This window comes from Talpa europaea (genome assembly GCF_964194135.1).
Source record: "Talpa europaea genome assembly, chromosome: 6".
Taxonomy (NCBI): domain Eukaryota; kingdom Metazoa; phylum Chordata; class Mammalia; order Eulipotyphla; family Talpidae; genus Talpa; species Talpa europaea.
The window spans coordinates 33,128,211-33,153,248 of NC_140072.1; the positions used below are offsets into that span (position 1 = coordinate 33,128,211).

Genomic DNA, 25,038 nt, shown 5'->3' on the forward strand with positions numbered 1-25,038 from the left:
AAGCAAACAGCGAAGCAGCGCGCGGAGCTCAGCAGGGAACACCACCATCGCCCCCTGGCACCGCCTCACCTGGCGCCGCCGGCTCGCACTCCCCTTCCCGCTCCCGGGGCCGAGCCAGCCCAGTCCCCGCCCACCCGCGGGAGAGCCGCGAGGGAGGCGGGGGGAAGCGGCCGCCGCCCGCCCAACTCACCGCTCTCGGTGCCGACCCGTCTCCGCCGCGAAGGCTGGTGGGAGGCCCGCTCCGGGCGCCCCTCCGGAAGGCCGCGGCGCCCGCTCTCAACCAGCCGACTGCGGCTGCGAGCAACGCGCGACGCCCGGCCGGCCTCCCGGCTTCCGTAGACGGCGGCCCGCCGGCCTCGGATGTTGATGCGCGCTGCCCCGGAAGCGGGGGCGGAGGCCCAGGGGGCGGGGGCGGCGTTGCCGGGCTCTCCGGAAGGAGACGTGGCGGCGGTTGGGTCCTAGGCTCCCCGGGCGCTTAGCAGTCCCGCCGCCGCCCCTCCTCCCGGCCTCCTCCCCTCTGTGAGCTGAGGAGGTTGTGGCGGCGGCTGGAGACGTCGGCGGCGGAGGATGGAGGAAGGAGGCGGCGGCGCGCGGAGTCTGGTCCCCGGCGGGCCGGTGTTACTGGTTCTCTGCGGCCTCCTGGAGGCGTCCGGCGGCGGCCGAGCGCTCCCCCAGCTCAGCGACGACATCCCCTTCCGAGTCAACTGGCCCGGCACCGAGTTCTCTCTGGTCAGTGCCTTCTCGAGCCCCGCAGCCATCTCTCTGCCTCTGACGCTAAGGGTTCGGCCCCTCGCCTCAGCCCTCCACGCTTTGCCCGCAGGACCTGGCCAGGCGCGTGCCTCCCTCCCCAGCCCAGCGCTGTCCTTGCCCCGCGTTCATTCATACGGCAGGTGTTGCGCCTGCTCTGCATGTGGATGCGCTGGCCGCGGGAAGCGTAAGGATCCAGCGCTCACCTGCTCGCCTCCTTGTAAATCTGTGTCACTAGATCTTGCTTTTTCCTAGATAGCGCTGCGGTAGATAGAAGCAGCTTTCAGAGACCCCGCCGGGCGCACACATTTCATCTCTTTGGAGAGTCACACTCGCAGCCCTTCCTGTGCCGGTAGCCCTCGCCTTCGCCTTCAGTATGACACACCACCCTATTCACACGCCCAGTTGTGCTGCAGATACGAGTTCTCTCATATGCGCTTTGCAAACAGACACATACATGCACATAATACGCACAGCCCTTTTCCCTTCCCCCTTCCAAGGTGTTCTGATTGGGTTATGAGGCCGTGAGATGTCAGTGACGCTCTTTGCAGAATTCCTTGTCGTTTTGATGCATTGCCATGGTTATTTAAGACACTAGGACATGAAATGTTAGGATCAGTTTTCCCGCAGTGAAGAACCTATGACCTCTTCAGAATGAAAATTTGCAGTCCCTCTGTCTTTGGGGAGTAGACTGCTGAAAAGTCTTCCCCTGCAGTAGCAACTGCAGACCAATAAAAATTTTGCCTTCATGATACTTGATATATAGTGATTAATTCATTTAGTTTAAATTGAAGTCCTGGAAAATGCAAACTTTTTAAAAATATCCTTATTCCTCTTACATGCAGTTATTCAACTTGGTATTTTATTGTGTGTAAGTCGTTGAAGCATAAATAAGTATTACCCTTGTTCCAAGGTTTGAATAATGGATGTCGTCATTATCACAACAGTTTTTTGTGCAAATACTGGTTTTTTGCTAGTGTTTCACACCTGGTTGTTTCTCCACCTTTGTTTTCAGTTTCCCCACCTTTGTTTTCAGTTTCCCCATTCTAGTAATTAAATGGTTCTCAAGTTTTTCTAAATAAATATTTGTCTGGTAAGCCAGGTTTTTCTTTGCATTATGCCATGATGTTGATATATTAAAAAAATTATATAAAAATTTGTTTTAAATCAGATACATCAGTAAGCGTTTGGAGAGAATACTTTAGTCCAACCTCTGTTACTGTTTACAAGACCACACTTGGAATGAACGGGAATGTGGTCATTAAAATTTTTTACTCTTGCATCTATGTGTGAGTGTGTGTGTGTTTTACTTAAATATAAAAGTGTGCTGATAATGCAGTCCTGAAAATTTGCTAACCCATACATGGATGATGAAAGCAGATCTCTTTAGGGGTTACTTTCAAATTGTCATTCACTTTTCTTTCTGGCACTGTTTGCTCCATCAAAAAATGTTTCAGAAAAATACCCAAGTATTAGTGTATACCATACCAAACTTTCACATATCACCTATCAATTTTACTTTGAAGTGTCACTTTAATTACTTTTCTTTGACATTGCAACATAATCTAAGATAGGCACATTTGAAGATTTGGGAGTAATTTTTTCTTTTTAGTTTGAGAAAAATGTAAGAGATGATATTCTATGAGTGGACAAAAGGTCTATGACATAAAAATAATGTAGAAGAGTAATTTTCACTGGTCTTTTGATGTTTTTTAAAATAATTTATGTGGTTTCTTCTGATATCTTTAAAATACTTTTATAGTCTTAAATCGCTACACTTCATGTAATTGAATCTGCTGCCCCCTCATCTGGCACTGCTTTTTTTTTTTTAGTGGATAAGTTGATTGGACATTTGTAGATATCTAAGCAACTGCATGAACTAGAAGGGCTTTTATCCCTCTGTCATCTGAAATTAGAACAGACTGGATTAAAAGATTTTTTTTAGCTTTAAAATTCTTCTGCATTTTAAGTCAGTATCCTATGTCTTCCCATAACAGAACAATATATATTCTTTACAATTTTGCTTTCACATTACGTAGAAAAAATATTAAGCAAAAAAAAAAGTATATATTTACATAAAATGTTTGTTTACTGGTTTCTTTTTTTAAAAAAAGATTATTTATACATACAAGAACTGGGGTACAGGCCAGAGGTGTAGGGAGTGAGAGGATTCACCATAGACAGAGTGGGAAACAGAACAGGCAGATCGAATGAAATAGACTGCTGAGGGGAGCAGCGGCCGAGACATGAGAGGTCTGCTGCTCCATGTGGGTAGCTCCCTGGCCGGGGATCCAACTCGTGTTGCAGTGGCTGCAAATAGCCCCATAGGCTGTGTCCCAAGCCCTTGCACCACCAGAGAGGGCCTGTTTACTGGTTTCTTGCTTTAATTTTGTTTCTATATGTGTTTTTTCCTTCTGAAATAACGTGTCATTAGTGTTCAATTGCTCCTTGCTTCATAGAGTTCATGGATTTCACCAAAACAAAACTTCAAAATTAATTTTCTCTCTACTTCTGTTATTTATATAGAAGTATATTCTCAGTCAGAAATTTTCCCCATACACTATGCTTGGGAACTATAGCGACCAGCTCCATGGTACCATGATGTTGTATATGTTGAGAAGTTGCACCACTGAATTATTTTACAGCCTCTCCCAGAATAGGGATTCAGTCTCTCATTCTCTAAATTTTTGCAGATTCATGTCAAACTTGGAAAATTTCTGCCATGCTAAAATATTTTTATAGTTCTTTAACCTTAAAGTACCCAGGCCCTTTTGATTAACTTCATTAAATTAAAATCTGATTTTATCAAATCATTAATATTACCCTTTAAAATACTTTTATAGTCTTAAATCTCTTTAAGAGATACTTTAAGGTGTTTAAATACTTTAAGGTGTTATGTAAAACAAGTTTTTTATCCTCTTTATAAATGATCTTTTCAGTAACAACCCATTACCATTATTGAAGAGTCTATAATCTTTAAAAATGTTAACAAAAGCTGATTTGAATATGTTAAAACATTTAAGAACACAACAGTCTATTTGGGTTTATTCTGGCCTGTGCTGCTCACTAGCTGTATGGACAAATTAGTTAAGCTCTGAATTTTGGTTTCCTTTACTGTAAAGTGAGGACCAATGAACCTATTAAGTATAACGGACTTAAAACATCATTCTGTATAACTAACATAAATGGCTAATATTTACTGCTTTTTTGTTGCTTTTATTTTCTTGGGGTGACATGCTATAACTTGCATTTGTGTTTAAGATGATGTTAATATCAAATAATAGTATGGTTTAGAGTTGTTATTGTTCAATTAAGAAAAGAACAAATGTACTTAATGTTTCTTTTCTTGCCAAAGATAGCCAGATATTTTAGTGGTTTCACAGTACTGTCAGACGGGAAAGATTGAGAGTTGAATTATCACAAAACATATATAGACTGTGAAAAATACCTTAGTAGTTAGTGACATGTTTGCTATCACTAGGCAGAGTTTTTTTTTTTTAAATTAAATATCAGTTCTATTAATCAAAGTGGTCATTTGAATTATGTTGGGTCATATTGGTTTGTGAATGTGCTTGAATGCCTTATGATCTCACTTACATGGAATTTTTTTCCATCAGATTCATAGAACAAATTCTATGAAAAAATTCATAGAACAGATTGGTTGACAAAAGTGGAGGAGGGATTACAAAATCGGGGAGGGGGATCAAACACTACAAATTTTCAGTTGTAAATAAGTCATGGGGGTGTAATATAAAGCATGCCAACTATTCATACTGTATTGCATATTCAAAAGTTGCTAAGAGAGTACATCTTAAAAGTTAATCACAAGAAAATGTGTTTATGTGATGATTACTTTGCAATATATGCAAACATTGACTTACTATATTGGATATCTGAAACTAATTATGGCAGTTGTATATAAGTTTTTAGAAAATAATTTATCCATACATTATCCACATGTGAAAACCACTATATTCAAGTTTCCCATACAACAAAATTGAGGGTATGTTCTTGAAGTCTATAGATTCTCGCAGTAGTAAAAATTGTTAATGAGTAGTATTCTATGATGTTGTATCTATGAACATTCATTGCCTCTTAGTACTTTTTTTTTTTAAAGATTTATTTATTTATGCATACAAGAGCTGGGGCACAGGCCAGAGATGTGGGGGTGGGGGATAAGAGGATTCGCCAGAGACAACGGGGAACAGAATAGGCAGATTGACCGAAGTACATTGCTGAGGGGAGCAGAGGGCGAGACAGGAGAGGTCTGCTGCGCCATGTGGGTTTTTCCCTGGCCGGCCGGGGATCAAACTTGTGCTGCAGAGTCTTCAGATTGCTTCACAGTGCAGTGCTTAACCCCTCGCGCCACCAGGGAGGTCCCCTCTTAGTATTTTTTTAATCCATACTTTAACTTCAGTTTGTTGCATTACTCCTTTTTTCTTTATACTTCACACTTTATTTTTGATCCCTTTTCTATATTCTGTTGTAACACCAGAAGAAAATTTGTCATCCTCATGTTGTCATTAAAAATTATGTAGAGTCGGGCCTCCGCTGGTGGCGCAGATGGTTGGGCGCCATGCTGTGAAGCTGTCTGCAGCCTCTGCAGCGCAGGTTCAATCCTAGCTGGCTGGTGAGGGTCCCACATGGCGGGACCTCTCCTGTCTCGCCCGCTGCTCCCCTCAGCAGTGTATTTCTCAGTCTGCCTGTTCTGCTCTCTGCTCTGTCTCTGGTGAATCCTCTCACCCTCCCTCGCATCTGGCCTGTACCTTGGTTCTTGTATAAAATAAATAAATCTTTAAAAATAAATAAGTAAATAAAATAAAAATTATGTAGAGTCATTTCCTTACCTTTGGAAATATGTTTTAAAAATCCTCTGTTGAAATGATGAATTAGTTTGCTCTAGGACTAAAAGTTACTTAGTGTGATACAGTTTAGCTAGAGAAAGTAACATATTGTTTTGTTCTGTTTATAGCCTACAACTGGAGTTTTATATAAAGAAGATAATTATGTCATCATGACAACTACACATAAGGAAAAATATAAATGCATTCTTCCCCTTGTGACAAGTGGGGATGAGGTAAAATTTTATAAATATATTGATAATCCCTATCAACATATTGCAACCACATACTTTAAGATAAAATCAATGGACAGATTTTACAATAATTCTGTTTTACCATAAAAATAGTAATCACTTTATTATCCCCCAAGTCATTGATTTTTGCAGTTCAACTTGGAACCACTTATTGTTTTTGAGTGAATATCTAACTCCACACTTGCTTGCCTTTATAGAAATAAAGGTTTTGAAACAAGAAACAATTTTTATGTGTATGTGACATTTTTTATTCGAAGTTTCTAATAAACAAATAGGTATCTTACTCTTTCTCATTACCTTAGCTCATGCCCATTTCTTCTACAGAAAATGCACTAGCTGTCCCCTATCCATATTTCAAGGCAATGTCTTTTTTTAAGATGAAACAGGAGAGGCAGCATGGTAAAATGGAAAGGATACCAGTCTGGGAACCACGAAGTTGAGGTATAGGCTATAGTTAGCTGTAAAACCTTGAGCAAATTTGAAACTCTTATTCTCTACTCACTAAGTTTAGTGAGCCAATTACATATTATTTTTATAATTTGTAAAATGGAAATATTAAAATCAGTGCATGTTTTCATAGGTTTGTTCAGATTTAAAATCTGAAAGATAGCTGTCCATTTCATTTTGTATTAAACCTCAGAATTCAAATACACATATATGCAATTATACACATATATGGCATTCAATCTGAAATGTAAAAATATATAGAATGCTGAAAAGTATCTTAAACTTTTCCAATATATTTTATACACAATTCAACTATTCTGAGACTTTTTCAGCTAGAATTTGTTTGGATGCAAGCATTTGAAAATTCTGAAATAGGTATATAAAAATTGCTCCAGAAATTGATTTTCTAAATTATTAGTTTTCTAGATTACTCTGATTCGCTGTTTCATACCTCAATTCTTTAAAAAGAAGAGAAATATACCATAGAGTCTTTTTAAAGATTTTTAACCATTTCCCTCTTTCATTTCCAAGCATATGTGATTTAACCAATGAATTAATATCCAAATAGTAGAGTTGGGTAAAGTTCTAGAATAATTATAAGTATTAAACTCCAGTTCTTTCTTAGGAGGAAGAAAAGGATTATAAAGGCCCTAATCCAAGAGAGTTATTGGAGCCACTATTTAAACAAAGCAGTTGTTCCTACAGAGTATGTATTTTTTCATTTACTTAATACAACTAGAAAGTAAATTTCAAATAGTCAATATGACCTTAAAAATAATTCAGCAATTTTTCTTTATTATATTCTATCAGATTGTTAGCTGCCTAATAGTATTTTAGGTTCTAGTATAATATATGTAGTAGAAGCCCAATAATACTAATGTTCAATAATACCACTCACCAAATTGCTTTGAAGATTGTTCAGATCAACAGGTATTCTTATGTATAATTTTAATATTAAAAGTGCTAATTATTGGGGCCTCCCCGGTGGCGCAGCGGTTGAGCGCTGGCTTGCAGAAGCTGCCCGGAGCCTCTGTGGCGCCGGTTCGTTCCCTGGCCGCCAGTGAGGGTCCCACATGGCGCGCAGACCTCTTCTGCCGCCACCGCTGCTCCCCTCAGCAGTGTACTTCGTCACTCTGCCTGTTCTGCTCTCTGCTCTGGCTCTGGTGAGTTCTCTCACCCTCCCCTGCTTCTGACTGTACCAGTGCTTTATTTATAAATAAATAAATAAATCTTTTAAAAAAAAGGGCTAATTATTATTATTTAGGCTTTGTAGAAAATGATCCTAAGCCAGGTGAGTATAGACTCAGGTATATCTATAATATACTTCCTTTATGAAACTTCCACATGTAGAGCTAATTAGTGAAAACAATGAATAAAATTCAGAAACTATCTTTTTCTGAGACAAAATAAATGTCAAAAAAAACTTACACTAAATCTTGGGGGAATCGACTTAACTACTTAAATTATCAGAAAGTAGTTCAATTGAGTTTTGTGGTGTTTGTTTAAATACATCCATCTTTCTTAGATCGAGTCCTATTGGACTTACGAGGTATGTCATGGAAAACACATTCGGCAGTACCATGAAGAGAAAGAAAGTGGTCAGGTATGTTTTTCTTCAAAACATGAAGTATAGAACATAACTTGAGAACTTTAATAATGAGATTAATATTTTATAGCTTTATTCTTCAAAAATATTTTGCAAAATACTTACTACATCTTTATTTTTTTAATATAGAAAGTAAATATTCACGAGTACTACCTTGGGAATATGTTGGCTAAAAACCTTCTGTCTGAAAAAGGTTTGTTTCTACAGAGTGATTTTACAGTTTCAAAATAAATGTATACATTGGAATGTAAAAGATTTGGTTGAAAATTATATGACATCTAAAATAAATTTCTGAACAACCCCTTAGAACACTAAGTATGGTAAGATAAAGATGTTAGTTATATTTATATAGTACTAGTCTTTTGCTTGGTGTAAGCACTTTTTATATATGGATATAGACATATAAGTGTATCCCCCAAATTGTGAAATATTTCTATTGTATATTCAGTCACTAGCTTAAGATTAAATTTTTCATTGAGATAAAAATACTTCAAAAGAAAATTGTTCTGGCCAATTTTTATGCCTGAAATAGAGTATCTCCTAGGTAAAAATGTATATTAAATATGACTATCTTTTCAAACAAAATAACTTCAAGGAAACTAAAAATAGCGTGATAAAATTATGTATGTTTTGGGTCTTTTTTAGAAATACGTTTTAAGGTTGATTAGAAACTTAGTCTTCTGTCTTTTATATATGCCACTGGTAATTCTTTACATTTACCTTACTCTTTTATATTGTTCCGTAGAACAAGAAGCAGAAGAAAATGAAAAATCAAAAGAGGCAAGTGACAAATGTTTATTTTTCACTTTTAAAATCTACTGTGAATGAAGCATGAATTAATACAACTTAATTGACAAACTATATATTCTTTCACTCTCAGAATCTTCAAAGGAATAGGGCAAAGAAAACACAGTATTTAAGCCTTTCTGAGAAAAGTTACACTGTGATATTTTTATTTTAAGATCATACAAAAATATTAGCAAACATTTATCTGGGAAAGTTTCTGTATTGTATATCACCTCTGTGCTTAGCATTGGTTCCCTCTAAGTTGGAAACAATTATAAGAGCTTTTGCATTGTTTCTATTGTTTGGTCCCCTTCTCCTGTATGTAGAACAGATAACCTATATATGCAAGTAACAGCTGCCAGACTGCAAGCATCTTAAAAGCAGGGACTGTCTTCTATCTCTTTATCCCGCAGTGCAAAGTAGAGTGCCAGACATAATGTAGGCACTTCATAAATGACTGAAAAATAGGATTATTTAAAAAGAATGACTCCTTAGGGTGCCCATGTAATTCAAGGAATTACTGAATCCTAAGAATATCCTTAGGATTTAAATAACTATTGACAGAGGATATTTCTATAAGTGATTTCTCATTATAAGGGTAATTTTATTAGAAGTAAAGTGAAATGACAAAGGTTTTAAAGGTTACTTAAAAGGGATGCCTGTAACTTAAAAGGGTGGCTTTGGTGGGGGGTGGGGGATTGATAAGCTAAGTATAGAGACACATAGCATTGCTGTTTTAAAAGATTTTAATTTTACAGACTACCTTTGAGATAAAATATTTATTTACTGTGACTCTGGAGAATAGCAAGATGGAATTCAAAGTGTGAAATGATAAAGGAAGAGGAAGAAAAGGGTAAGGGAAGAAAACTAACATTTATTGAGCCCCAAATATAAGCCAGATACGGTGCCAGGCATATGACAAAAGGTAATGCTTAATTCTCCCCACAATCTTTGACTATATATTATTATTCAACTTTACAAATCACAAAAATTGAAATTTCATCAAAGTCATAAACAAAATAGTATATTCAAAGCTTGGATTTAATTACAGTATTTTCTAATTCCAAAGACTGGCATGAAAATAGCATATAGGAAATCTCAAATATTTTTCCCTGAAAACATTTATTCATTGAGTGTTTGGACATGGCACTGACAGGGTACCAAAGTGATACAAGATGAGCTCCCTGCCTCCAAAGAGCTTGCTTGGAGATATTAAAATGTTCACATTAGATTTTTCTTGTGTGTATGTAGACAAGTGTATGGGAGCTAACTCCTTAAGAATCCTTCTGAGGTGATCATCTTTAGTCCCCATTCCATGGAAAATTTCTTGTATTTTGCTGACCTTGAATAGACGTATATGAGGGTTATATACTGTATGTCTGTTAATAATAACAGGGAAGAAGAATAAACATTAATAAACATTAATGGACCAGTACAATGTTTAGATTATAGTTTTTTGCTCTGTGGTCCCACTTTTTAACAAATCAGACTTCAAACATAGAATCTTAAGACTGCCATTCACTGATGGTTTAGTCAAGAAAGTTCTGATTAGTATAGTAAGTTCCTGTATTTTAGCTTCTCTCTTTCACACTGTTAAAAATAATTCATATTAATCATGGCCTTTTATATAAATGTACACTTACTCAGCTTTTTAATTTTAGCACCTAATAAATTTTTTTCTTTTTGCTGTATTGAGCTAGCTCTAAAAATATTTGTTTGCTCAAATAATAACTTATGAATCAAAAGACTATTAGAGGGATAACACAGAAAATATAGAGAAGTTTCTTTTGATTTATAAATAAAATGTAGTTTATTTCTTTCAGAATAAGTGCTTCTTTCATCCTTACCCCTGCCTCCATTTCTAATAAGAGGTCTGTCTTATACTCTTTTTTTTAAGATTCCCACTAAAAATATCGAAGGTCAGATGACACCCTACTATCCTGTGGGAATGGGAAATGGTACACCTTGTAGTTTGAAACAGAACCGGCCCAGATCAAGTACTGTGATGTACATATGTCATCCTGAATCTAAGCATGAAATTCTTTCGGTAGCTGAAGTTACAACTTGTGAATATGAAGTTGTCATTTTGACACCACTCTTGTGCAATCATCCTAAATATAGGTAGGATGTGGGTTTAATATTGCAAACATAAAACGTACTCATGTCTTAAAAGTCTGTGTTCTTAGCCTTAATGCTTTGTCCTTATTGAATAGATTCAGAGCATCTCCTGTGAATGACATATTTTGCCAATCACTGCCAGGATCACCATTTAAACCCCTCACCCTGAGACAGTTGGAACAACAGGAAGAAATACTAAGGGTGCCTTTTAGGAGAAATAAAGAGGTATGAGTATTATCTTAACAGTATTTTCTCAGTGCTTCATTTTCCAACTTTCAGAGCATTTATTAATATGTTTATTGTTTCTATAGTAAGTAGTAGTAACTTATTTCCTCACTCAAAACTTTTTTTTTTTAAAGATTTATTTATACAAGCACTGGGTACAGTCAGAAGCACTGGGTACAGTCAGAGTCAGAGGGGAGAGCAGAGCAGGTAGACTGACAAAGTACACTGCTGAGGGGAGCAGTGGGCGGCAGGAGAGATCTGCACGCCATGTGGGACCCTCACCCAGCGGCTGGAGATAGAACCGGAGCTACAGAGGCTGCAGGCAGCTTGGCAACCCAGCGCTCAACTGCTGCGCCACCGGGGAGGCCCCTCACTCCAAACTTTAAATTCCAATTCTGTTAATTCTTTCCCTATTCTGGTACTTCTCAGAAATTCTCAGCATTCTCTTACACTCATGACTTCCTAATATTTTAAGGTTTGACTTCCTATTCAGGTAGTTTTAATTTTTACCCAGGGACTGGGATTCCCAGCTAGGCCTCTAAAAAATACACTGTAGTGCCCATCTTCTAACACTATTTTTCAACCCATTGCTCTTTGTTATCAAACTATTGAATAACATTCTTCAGAAACTTCTAAATTCTCTGGACATAAATATAACTTCGTCTTAGTAGCATGCAACACTGAACATTTGAAACCTGAACTCTTTCTCCTCCCTTTACTTCTCTAGTTCTTTTCTCTTTGTACTAATTCTTTCTCTACATCCTGCCTCTTAAAAATGTGGTAGTCCCCATGGTTCTATCTGTACTTGCCTTCTCTTCTCACTGTGTGGATAGTCTCTTTAAGTAAACTCAAGAACTCATCCATGCCCATTCTTTCAGCTTTCATTTATATGCCCAGGAGTTCCAAATATACATGTTCAACACTGACCTTTCCCCTGACTCAAATCATAGTCACAATAATTAGCACATATTGAGTCTTAACAGTTATTATCTAATACTCTCAAAAAGAAAAAAATAAAACTACAAGACCTTTATAATCCCCCTTAGATTAGGAAACTGAGGTTCAAAAGGGGAAGTGACAAGTAACGGATTAGAAATTAGAATCAAAACTGGTAGATTGTAGAATCTGACCTCTTCACCATTTCTCTGTATTCCTTCTGTTTTGGAATATTGCCTTCCTTCTTCATATGCCTATTGAACATAGCCACATACATTTTGAATCATCTCAAACTGACCATTTTTTCTCTTTTTTCACATGGACCCTTTTCTTGTCTTCACCATTTCTTTTAAAACACTGTGTTCTACCCATTTGTCCAAGTCACGAGCCTAAGTCATTTTTCTAACCTTTCTCTTGATACATCTCTAAGTCTAATCACTCACTAAAAGCTATGAGTATTATCTTCTAAATACTTTCCAGGGCCTCCCTGGTGGCACAGGTGGTTAAGCACAGCGCTGTGAAGCTGTCCCCAGCCACTGCAGTGCCGGTTCCATCCCCACCGGCTGGCAAGAATTCCACATGGCAAGCAGACCTCTCCTGTCTCGCCCGCTGCTCCCCTCAGCAATGTATTTCGTCAGTCTGCCTGTTCTGTTCCCTGCTGTCTCTGGTGAATTATCTTACCACCCACACATCTGGCCTGTACCCCAGCTCTTGTATAAATAAAAAATATATCTTTAAAAAGTAAATAAACAAACAAATAAATAAATAAATACTTTCCAAATTTGTCCTGTCATTAGTTCAGGACCTCATCATTTCATAGAACCAGAAACTACTCTCCTCTTATCTTTGGATATTTGGATATATATATTCTCTTCTTCTTCTGTTACCTTACCCTCTCCTCTATAGCTGATGAACTTCTTTATTCTTGAAGATGTGTTTCCAGTGTCACTTTGTAAATGAACCAGGACTTCTAATAGATTGCCCCAGGAAGAAATAAATGTTTTCTCTCCTGTGGTCCTGTATTATATTCATTCTTTCATGATACTTACATGGTTAAAATTGGTTACTTTTTTATGGTTCTTACATTAAACTGGAGAGAGAACAAACCATGCTTTCTTTACTTTGGAGTTTTCTTGTATGATAACTGGTAATCTGTAAATTCTTAATGGTTTAATTAATATTTATGTTAAATTAATAATTGCAGCTAAATTAACATTTAGCGACAAAGCCTACTTCTCCCCTTCCTATTGAGTACTTATTAAGTGCCTGTTGCATAAGTACCTACTGGGAACTTAAGCACAAGTACAGCTGGACTCTTTGTGGCTACTGTGGACACAGCATTGTGTTAGGAGAGAAAAGGTGTCTTAACATTAATCTGCAGTTTGATTTGAAATGCTATTTTAAAAGTTAAAAATGAAATTCTTTTTTGGTCTTATCCTTGATAGCTTGATCACAGTGAGCTTCATAAATCCCAACTTTACTATAGGTCTTTGAATGTACTGAGTTATACATAAAAGTCAATGTCCTTTCAATAAGTAGGAAACCATATTGACAATCTTTGCCCTTCCTTAGCATTGCATAAATGGTTGATGACAACAACAGCAGATGAAAAAAGGAGATAACATGTTCCACTCTGCATTTACTGGGAACCCTTTTATCATTAAATTTTTTAATTATTTTATTCAATTATAATTATATTTCCTCAGGTCTCTACTCACTGTCAATACCCAGTTAACCACAAAAATCTAACTCATTTACCTCTTTCTTAGCTAGCCTCTTCTCTCCAGCCTACCTCTGTCCCCTCTTATTTAGAGTCTCTGACTTGGGTTACTATAATTCCTAAGTTGTCTCCCCACCTCCAGATTTGCCCTACTATTCCTTATTCCCTGCCACTGCTAAAGTAATTACTTAAAAATATGGCCATGCCATGTCTTTGCCTAAAAGCTCTAAGATAATATCTAAACTTCTTAGCATTATGTAGTTTTCCACTATATAGTTTTCCACCTGCTTATTTCTCTAGTTTTATTTATTTATTTTTTTAAAGAGGCATGTATTTTTATTTATTTATTTATTTGTTTTTGTTTGTTTATACATGCACTGGGTACAGTCAGAAGCACGGGAGGGTGAGAGAATTCACCAGAGCCAGAGCGGGGAGCAGAGCGGGCAGAAGGACCAAAGTACACTGCTGAGGGGAGCAGCGGGTGGCAGGAGAGGACTGCATGCCATGTGGGTCCTCCGGTGGCCGGGGCAGCTGTGGATCGAACAGGCGCCGCAGAGGCCGCGGGCAGCTTCACAAACCAGCGCCCAACCCCTACGCCACCGGGGAGGCCCTATTTCTCTAGTTTTAAATACCAGGCCATACCCCCACATCTTTTCTCTTATTCTTCCAGTTCACATGCATATGCATATATAAACATAAAACACATTTACGGTTGTTCATATAAATCACAAATTATTCACATTTCAAGAATTAATCAAGAGTTTTTTCCCTTTGTGAAGTCTTAATTCTAAATTCTTAATCAAAAATCTCTTGAATCATCCCTACCCCTGTGAATCTGCTTTTCCCAGCTCCCTTCTTAGTTGGCATCTTCCTTACTAATTGCAGGTTCCTTCAGTCCTGCTACATTTGAATATTTATAACTAATACTCATATTCACACTCCCTTTGTTCCTCTTTACCCTGCTTGCTGTCCTTCCTTTACCCATAGTAACCAAATTTTCCAAAGACACAAAACCTAACAAGTAACAAAGTTCTTAATAATGAAGCAAAATTATAGGTTAAGACTGGATGGAACTAACATTTATCTAGAAACTTGTACTATTAAGTTTTGCAAAATTTTCTGAAAAGTACATTAAAAATGAGTAGACAATGTTATTTTCCAAGTTTTTTTCACAGTTTGGAAAATAGTAACTTAAATGATAACTAGAAAAATTTAAGTATGGTGTGGAAGCTCTTAAACATGTATGTTTTATTTTAGGAAGATTTACAATCAACTAAAGAAGAGAGATTTCCAGCAATCCATAAACCTATTGCTGTTGGTTCTCAGCCAATGCTCACTGTTGGAACAACCCACATTTCCAAATTGACAGATGACCAGCTCATAAAAGAGTTCCTTAGTGGTTCATACTGTTTTCATGGGGTGAGAAGTGAATTTAGGTTTATTTATCTTACATTTTTTACTTGTCAATTATTTAATCAAGGGGCACAAGCAGCACTGAGCAAAATTTTTGTCTATAGGGAAATGATGGGATGCTGAAAACTTCCCAGTAGACATTTTCTCTGTGCATCTTACTGTTAATATTATCTAATCCGTAGCCTTTGTAGTGTTCTCTTTATTCACAAGCCAAAACTTGACCTGTACTTAACAGAAAAAAATACATAACTAAGTTGTGTGATTCTGGTTGGTTGCTAGAATGAATGTCAATGATTGCATCACCTGCGTTTTAGTTATATAGTAATCATGTTTAAAAGTTAAGTTGACATCTGCAAAGGTGAAATTTTCTCCCATACTTAGAGTTCCAATGGGAATTTTCATTTTATTTTATTTTACCAAGGACGTATAAGTTGTTTTCTGTGTTTAGCTATTTTTTTTTTTTTTCATTTCTTGGTAATGTGTAATTTTCAACCACACAATTGCTATTACTTATTTTTAAAATCATATATATTTCCATCACTGTCATATGGCAATATTGAGGCAGGCCCCAATTTCCCTTTTTCTATATATAACTTGATCTTTCTTTTTTTTTTACTGTAGGGTGTTGGTTGGTGGAAATATGAGTTCTGCTATGGCAAACATGTACATCAATACCATGAGGTACAGATTAACATTTATATCATTCTACCACTAGGTGGCTTAAAGTTTTTAAAAAATTTTGTGGAAAATAAGAGAAGGGGTATTAGTTTTAATTATGAGAGGATTTTAATATGGAAATGCTCATCAAAGTATCTCTAAATTCTAGAAAATAGAAATTTCCATGTTGACTAAGTCTGTTATATTAACGTGTTTGTTAACTACCTAGATTCTAGTATTACTATAAGCTTAGAAAAAGAGTAAGTTTAAAAAATACTAATAAGTTTTAAGATTACCCATTATTGGCTTTTTACTCTCTTACTTTAATTTTACAAATCAGATAGTTTATTCTCTCACATTGTTAATTCTGAAGATTAAGTCCCAATAATTTATTTGTCCTATCTTTACTTGCTAAGACAAACTGCTACATTGAAGGCAAATTTTAATTAATAAGTATTAACCTTCCGGCTTTAAAAGGCTCCTTTTGTCCACTAAAAGAAATGATGATTAGTAATTAAAAGATACTGTGTTGCTCTCTTGAGATGTTTTGAGCTCATCTTAAATTCCAAGATGAATCACACCAGGAACAATCATCAATTTACCTTCCACATTTAAAGTAACCCAAATTTATCAGGCATCCATAAACAAGGACACTTTTTTTCTTCACCTAAAATTGAAATGTAACATTTCAATATTGTTTCCATTTATTCTTGCTGCTTTGCAGATTTTTTAATGACATTTATTAATACAGAAAAAAGACAATAATAGTATCATCTAACTACAACCCAGATAAAACTCAGTGGCTTATCTGAAATTTTAAAGAAAAAGTAAAATTCTCCTTCCAAAAACAACTGCATTTAACAATTTCTTAGTTAACCTCCACAAGAAAGAAAATGCGTACGTATAAATTTTGGTATAATTTTTTTTTACTTATACAGAAAGGTTAATACAAAATGCACTACTCTGTACTTGTTCTATTCACTTAGTATCTTGGGGATCTTTCCATGCCAGCAAATCTGATCTCATTCTTTTCAACAGATACAGAGGATTATGTATTTAACCAGTCCTCTACTAATGTACCTTTAAGTTGTTTCTAGCTTTTCTTCTGATAGCATCTTAGTGAGCATTTTAGATAGTCCCATTGGGGAACTTTTCTTTTTTTAAGATTTATTTATTTATGCATACAAGAGCTGGGGTATAGGCCAGAGATGCGGAAGGTAAGAGGATTCACCACAGACAGAGTGGGGAACAGAACAGACAGATTTGACCGAAGTTCACTGCTGAAGGGAGCAAAGGGCGAGGCAGAAGAGGTCTGCTGTGCCATATGAGTTGTTCCCTGGCTGGCCAGGGATGGAATTCGTGCTGCAGAGGCTGCGGGATTGTTTTATAGTGCAGTGCTTAACCCCTTGAGCCACCAGGGAGGCCCCATTGGGGAACTTTTGTAAATACATTTATAGAACACTTTTCTAGCAATGTATTTGGTCAAATTCTATGCATACTGAACAATTAACTTCCAGTGTGTGTTGGACTGTTTATATTCCCATTATCATTGACTATTTTCTGTGTACTCATCAACCCTAGACTTCATCAAACTTAATTTAGCGAAGGTCATATAATAAAAAACTTTCTAAGGGACCCTGCTGTGAGACTTGGGATATATAAAAATAATAATAGCTAGTAGATATAGTGCTAAGTGTGTACCAGGCACTGTTCTAAATACCTTACATCTATTACCTTACTCAGTCCTCATAATGCCCTGAAAGGTGTTATTCCAAACTGAGGAAACAAAAGCAAAGATTTAATAACTTGCATAAAATCATATAGGTAATAAATGGTGAAACATAAACTCAAATCTAGGCAGTGTTGCTCTATATCCAACTTCTTGAACATTTCACTATGCATTTGCCTATCCATCTAGGAACTTGCAATTTAGTTGGTAGAAAAAAATGTTTTCTTTAACTAGGCAGCAAGCTCCCTGAGGGCAGTGGTTGTGCCTGTTTCCCATTGTAATGGTTTTTAATTCTACTGGTCAAATGTGTATTAGTACCCAGTGTGGTGCCCGGCATAAAAAAATGAAGACGAAAATGGAGGGGCAAAAAGGGCATAAAAGAGAGAATAGAAGGAAGGAGAAAAAGGAAAAAAGGAAGCCCACAGAGGAGACAATATATAATGTTTAATAGATAGGGAGGGGGAGTGAAGTGGGGCAGAGGGTTTCTGAACAGTCTTAATATCAATACTAAAATAAGCGTGGTGTCAAATGAGTAGTGTCAAAACCAGTTATAGCTTGAAGGTTTGCATTTAAAAGAGAAGAAGTAGCCAGGAACGTCTCCAAGAAGAAAAAATTGATCATACTGATAGGGGAGGAAGGAAAATAGAAGAGTCAGATATACTACAACTGGAGCTAACCTGACTAAAAAGTAGTTTCATATTTCAGAAAAACGGAAGAGTAAAAATAATGAACTCAAATTTCTACTCCTCCACTTTGACTAACATTTTACATCTAAATACAGATATCCAGGCAATATAGATGAGGATAAAAAGATTAGCTGATAGGTCACTAGTATAAATGTCTACTTGATAATGTCAAGCATATATTATCAAATATTTTTTTCATACATAGGACAAGGAGAGTGGGAAAACCTCTGTGGTTGTGGGGACATGGAACCAAGAAGAGCATATTGAATGGGCAAAGAAGAACACTGCTAGAGCCTATCACCTTCAAGACGATGGTACCCAAACAGTCAGGTACGGATCAATTTTATTTGCCATTGAGTCTGATTAGTAGAATATTTAAAACTCAGAATATTGAAAAACATGAAATTTATAAAGTTAACATCTCTAGTCAGTTTTTTCAAGGACATACTTTAGCCTAGATTTGTTTTCTTGGGGAAGCAACACAGTATATGAGAGGTAAGAGCACAGTTTCTGGAAATAGAGTACCTGCATTCAAATGCTGGCACTTCACTTACTACTGTAGGAGCAAAGAGAAATTTCCTTTTACTCCACTGGGTTCTGCTCAGGCTGGTCAAGCAATCAAATTGCATGCTAGTAGGAGAAGACCAACTAGTAAGAGAAAAGAACAAAATTTAATCACATACATGTGGAAAATGCCCATGTATATAAATTCTAAGGCTGTTGGGGCATCCTGAGCTAAGGAATAGGGTGGGAGCCTGGGGCTTCAGGGAGAGATAAGGAAGTCACAAGAACGGGAAACAGTGACTCATGGAGATGATCAGATACCCTGTGATGAGATGTATCCCTGCCATTAGATAAGTTTCTCCAGTAGAAATGTTACTTCTGATAAAAATCCTAATTCTGGGTGATAGTCCCAGTTTTCATTCTTTTAGATAATTAAAAAAGGGAGTGGTAAGTTTCTTATGAGCCTGGAGGGTCTCAACTGACCTCAGTTCAAAGTAGTCCTTATGCCAGAGTTAATTGTTACATGGTTAACTTTAAAAAACAACTTTTTTTCTTTAAGCAATTTAACCTTAAACTATTTGTATACAAAGGAATAATAGTACAAAGGAATAATAAACATCAGATGTTAAAGATGTAGGGACAGAGCAAAAATTTCCCCCTGCCCAGAGGGGTCTTCTCAGGCCTGCTCTGGACATCTTGATGAGGTCTTGTCCTGCACACTGTCCTGCACAAACTAAAAAAAATTTACATCTCATTTTTTTTATCTAGTTGTATATGCTTCTTAGGGTTGTTGTGGCATGTAAATGAGGTGATTCTTGTAAAGCACAATGCCCAGGCAATAGTATGCAGTAAATCCTGGCTTATTGCCTTAAACATTGGGCAGTGGAATGGTCATGAGTGGCGATGGTGTTCATGATAATGGGTCATTTCCAGGTATTTGGTCTGAAGCTATTAGAATTTGCCTCTTCCTATATAATATTTATCTCTTTCAAGTTATTGAATTCTACTTGAAAATACTCTAGCATGTCCCTTCATTATTTAAACATCATGAGGTAGTGGTTGAAAATAGTTGAACAGTAACTTCTTGGAAAACTAACTCACATCTCTCTTGGTCTATATAGGTATATTTTGTTGGTATCACCGAGGTAAATTAATGTCTTGTTTCCCAAGAATAACTGAGCTTTAGCTTTTATTGAGTGAATTTTAAATTATTCATTCTTTTTCCCTCAGTGTTAACTTTGTCCCTACCATAGATAGTATTGAGAGACCTGGTTTTCAATGTGCTGACCAAAATCAGACTTAGCAAAATTAAGAAGTAGGCATTTATTTAACTATTATAGTATACTGTTTAGTATACTATTTTTCTTGTGCTTATATATGTTACATGTGAAAATAGCTCATGGTATCATGTAACAAGTAATGAAGCATAGGAGTGTGAGAATAGCAAAAGTAAAGCTTTTTCAGATCCTCTTCATTTGGAATGTATCACTTGACCTACACTCCACCATAGTACTACCTACAAAATGGGACAGAGCTGGAGGGAGGCTGGGAAGAAGAGGGGAAAAAAAACTGTTCTACAAAGTAAGTAATATGTAGAGCTGGGGAAATAGTTAACTTTTTTCTTTTAAACAATTTAACCTTAACTATTTGTATACGAAGAAATAATATGCAAGTTAAAGATATAAGGGCAGAGCAGACATTTCCCCCAGCCCCTCTGGATTCTTATGCCTGTCAAGTATTTAAATTAACATTAGACAAATTAGTAGGAGAAAAGAATAAATTTAATTACATATATATGGAGAATCCACATGGGTGTAGATCTTACAAGCTACTGGAGCAAAATGCAGGTGTATGTCTCCTGAACTAAGTGGCAGAGGGCACTAGGGCTTCAAGGAGAGAGATGAGGAACCCATGATAAAGACCAGATGCTCAGTAATTAACTGTTTACCTTGCCATATCAATAGGTTTCTTAGATAGAAAGGTTACTTTGATAAAAATCCTAATTCTGGGTAATTACCCCAATTTTCATTCTTCTAGGTAGATAAGAAAGTTTATCATGAGCCTAAAGGGCCTCAAGTGACATCAGGTCAAAATAATACATATGCCAAATGTATTTCCCCCTACTCCACTCGGTTCTTCTCAGGCTGATCAAGCAATCAAATTGCAGGCTAGTAGGAGAAGAGGGAGGCCTGTCTGAATATTTGGGGAGGCCTGTCCTTCAAAGATTATTTTTAACTAAACCACTATGAAGTATCTAAGCTTTTTATTCTCTTTATAGATTCTGAAAGACTTTCTCTGTGATATAACCCTAAAGATGTAATTTTTTTTAAAGAGTCTTTTTAACTAATGCAAAACTGATCCCTCTAACCTGCTAATCCTATGTTTGCAGTTTCTCTAAGTTAGTGAAGCTTTAGTTTAATAAAGCTTATGTGTTTCTCTGATTCAGGATGGTGTCACATTTTTATGGGAATGGAGATATTTGTGATATAACTGACAAACCAAGACAGGTGACTGTAAAACTAAAGTAAGTTGGACCATCAAATCATGCTTTAAGCATTTCTCTTCATATGTTTCCAATTGACAAGAATTCATACAAATATGAGTAATTACATTTATAATAAGTTATAGATTATTTTTATTGTCATAAAATTACTGTTTTTATTCTAAACTACTAAAATTGTCATTATTATGATAATTACTAAATTATATTATTTCAGCTATTATATAGGGCCGCTAACATGGGATTTCTGTGTAGCTTAACAAGAAAATAATTCAAAGTAATCTTGTATGATTTGGGCAGTATGTTAAAAGTACTCTCTGTTTTAGGTGTAAAGAATCAGATTCTCCTCATGCTGTTACTGTATATATGCTAGAGCCTCATTCCTGTCAGTATATCCTTGGGGTAAGTAAAAAAAGTAATACTCAAGAATTTAGTTGGAGGCCATGTTTTAATTTTTACCATTAAGTCTAGAAAGGGCCTTTGGTACTCTCCAAAATTTAATATAACCCCCCATATCACCTCTGTAAAAGCTGACTTTTTTTTTAAATTGAGGCTTAATTTATGTATAATAAAATGCAAAGATCCAAATGTTGAGTTTGATGAGTTTTGGTATATAATTATCACCCCAAGCAAGGTGTCTGTCACTGCAGAAAATTTTTTTATGCCCATTTTCCTGTCAAGATCTCTCAGTCCCAAAGATACCCCCATTCTGACTTTTGATGCCATTATTAATTTTGCCTCTTAATTCCATGTAAATGTTATTTATGTAGCATGTAAATTTTGTGCCTAACCTCTGACTCAGCTTCTCCTTCAGACTAAGCCGTGTTGTTGCATGTGTAAGTACTTCATTCTCTTTTGTGTTACTGGACAGTATTTGTTTTATATACCGCATTTCCTTATCCATTCTTCTATAGACATACGGATTTTATAAATAAGACTGCTATGAACACTATTCTTTTTTATAAAAATAAAGTCTTCCAGTAGTCGTATTGTTGTAGAGCAACCCCGATACAAAATTGGGATTAACTCAGGACATTATTTCCCCCTAACAATATGTTTTCATTTCTTTTGAATATTTACCTAGGAATGAAATTGCTAAATCACAGATTAGATGTATTTAACTTTTAGCAAATATGTCTCCAAGTAGTAGTAGCATTTTACATCTACCAGCATTGTGTGAGTTCATTTGCTCCACATCCTCAAAAACATTTGTTACTGTCACTCTTTTTTTTAATTCCTGAAATTAGTAATGTTAATAAGTTACTAATAAGTTAAAAAATGACATTAAATATGCATTATTATATCTCCTCTGTGCCTATCCCTGTGTGATAGGTAAAGAGTGCTGAATATAATAGGAAATGATATATTTTCCCAAGTGGAGAAAAAAAATAAAACCAATCTGATAGAACAATCAAGTGCATAATTTGAGAAATAAAACAACAAAAAAAAACTAAAGTGCATAACTCTACATGGCAAAATGCAGAGGACTAAGTGAAAAGTATGAGAAAAAAATTGATAAATAGTAACTAGTCCATTTGAAAGAGCAGCAATCAATGGGCCATTATGAACGTGTGGTCTTTTTTTATTTTAACCATTTTAGTGGTTTTAATTTATGAAAAATGGTATGAGGAACTTCTCATGGTCATTCTTGTATCTTTTGTAAAGTATCTGGTCAAGTCTTTTTAAAGAAAAAAAATTACTCTGATATTGAAACAGGAACATAGACTTTAGGCAGGACTTTTGTAATGAGTGTTAAAACTATCACAATAGGAGAGAGAGCTAACTCATCTCCATGTACTGCAAAGACAACTAGGATATATAGATAAGAAGCTTAATGATGGAAGCTGTAAGTGGATGAAAAAAATCACAAAAAGGAGATATCAACGGTAGAGAATTCTTACTAAATAACATGATTATTGATAAAGGCAAGTCAGGATTATCCTTTATCAGAAGCTGAGAGATGAAGAATTTGACTACATATGAAGGGTGATTAGATACTATGGATAAGGGGTTCTCTCTTAAACTGATTTATCATGATTTTTGCTATAATTAGAGATTTTTGCTACAATTGGGCTGGACAGAGCCCAAGGGGGAAAAAAGGTACTGTTGAAAAAGGAGCCTGACTATGATTTTGTGAAGTAGAGACTATCAATCTTTTACCAATTTTTATTGTTTTCATTTGCCTTCTTATTGTTCATTTCTAGGAGTTATATTGCATATCCCACCCCCATCCCTATACAGACATAACTTCCCTATTCTTAGTATCTTTTAATGAGCAAAAGTTTATTTTATTCTTTTAAGATTTATTTATTTATGCATACAAGAGCTGGGGTACAGGCCAGAGGTGCAGTGGGGTGAGAGACAGAATGGGGAACAGAACAGGCAGATTGACCAAAGTACACTGCTGAGGGAGCAGCAGCTGAGTCAGGAGAGGTCTGCTGCACCATGTGGGTTGCTCCCTGGCCAGCTAGGGATTGAACTTATGCTGCAGAGGCTTCAGATTGCTTCATAGTGTGGTGCTTAACCCCTTGCACCACCAGGGAGACCCCAAAAGTTTATTTTATGAAGTTCATCTTATCATTTTTTCTCTTTCAAGCAAATGATTTTTTTTAGTTATAAGAAATGTTGCTACCCTAAAGTCACAAAGATTTTATCCTGTACTTCCTTCTGGAAATTTTATGGTGTTGCCTTTGGTTATGTTATGACTAAAGGAGATTTTCTTTGTACTTATCCTGGTTGGACTGAAATGAACTTCTTAGATTCATGGATTGATATATAATTCATCAATTTTGGAAAATTTTGACCATTATCTCCTCATAAATTTCTTCTGTCCCTTTCTCTCTCTCTTCTCCAATTAAACATGTTAGTTTGAGGGGCCTCCCTGGTGGTGCAACAGTTGAGCACAGCACTGTGAAGCTGTTCGCAGCCTCTGCAGCACCAGTTTGATATCAACCGGCAGGCGAGGGTCCCACATGGCATGGCAGACCTCTCCTGTCTCGCCTGCCTGCTCTCCTCAGTCCATCTGCCTGTTCTGCTCCCCAAACTCTCTCTGGTGAATCTTCTCACCCTCCCACGCCTCTGGCCTGTACCCCAGCTCTTGTATAAATAAAATGAATCTTAAAAAAAAAAAATGTTAGTTTGAAATTATCCCAAAAATCTTCCCTAATCTTTCTTTTATTCTCACTTTTTCTTTATTTCAATATGGGTCATTTCCTTTAACTATTCCCTGATTCTGTTCCTCTGCAGTGTCAGTCCTGCTCTTGAATGAATTTATCTCTTGTACTTTTTTATTTCTAATATCTCCATGTAGTTCTTTTTTGGGTTTTCTTTTCTCCAGAAAGTATATAACCATTTACACTTATTTTCTACTTTTCCCGCTATTTCCTCCATATTATAATTATTTTAATATCTGATCATTTCAACACCTGGCCCATGTTTGGGTTATACTTTCTTAGCCTTTTGTTTTAAATTGTACAGATAATTGTTTTGCTATAACCTTCTAATTTATGTTATATAATATCTAACTGTATTCCCCCTTTATTCTTATCCTTTACTCTTTCAACTCTGACCTCTTTACTTAATATAAAAAGTCTTCTCTACCTATCTGGTATTTTTAATATGAAAGACTAAAAATTCTTTTTCAGAAAGCTCAGTTTGTAGAAATAACATTGGATAGTTTATCCAAAACAAGGATTTATATACATTTACCAATTTTTTATACATTTATTCATTCAGCAGACTAATACTGTATAAAGTAGACAGCAAGTTTTTAATTTTTTTTTGTTGTTGTTCTTTAGGTTGAATCTCCAGTGATCTGTAAAATCTTAGATACAGCAGATGAAAATGGACTTCTTTCTCTTCCCAACTAA

The 25,038-nt window shown here is 36.4% G+C and overlaps 2 protein-coding genes across 4 annotated transcripts in view; one reads left to right on the forward strand and one right to left on the reverse strand.

The window, feature by feature from the left end:
- The window catches only part of LOC311172325 (ankyrin repeat and SOCS box protein 3), a gene marked incomplete at both ends in the record, with an annotated part of 114,993 nt that overhangs the window by 69,031 nt on the left and 20,924 nt on the right, over positions 1–25,038 (reverse strand). The gene's annotated exons all lie outside the window — the stretch shown is intronic.
- ERLEC1 (endoplasmic reticulum lectin 1) lies at positions 488–25,038 on the forward strand (the record flags this gene model as incomplete). Of its 3 annotated transcripts, XM_084234419.1 has the most annotated exons (14): positions 488–729; positions 5,720–5,824; positions 6,915–6,995; positions 7,815–7,892; positions 8,025–8,088; positions 8,641–8,675; positions 10,579–10,802; positions 10,895–11,024; positions 14,938–15,099; positions 15,715–15,774; positions 18,371–18,495; positions 21,116–21,193; positions 21,496–21,571; positions 24,967–25,038. In XM_084234419.1, exons 1-14 carry the CDS (start codon positions 568–570, stop codon positions 25,036–25,038), a joined length of 1,452 nt encoding a protein of 483 aa, XP_084090545.1. In that variant the 5' UTR covers positions 488–567. The 3 variants fall into 3 exon arrangements, with proteins under 3 accessions (XP_084090545.1, XP_084090546.1, XP_084090547.1); XM_084234420.1 differs by lacking the exon at positions 21,116–21,193; XM_084234421.1 differs by lacking the exon at positions 14,938–15,099.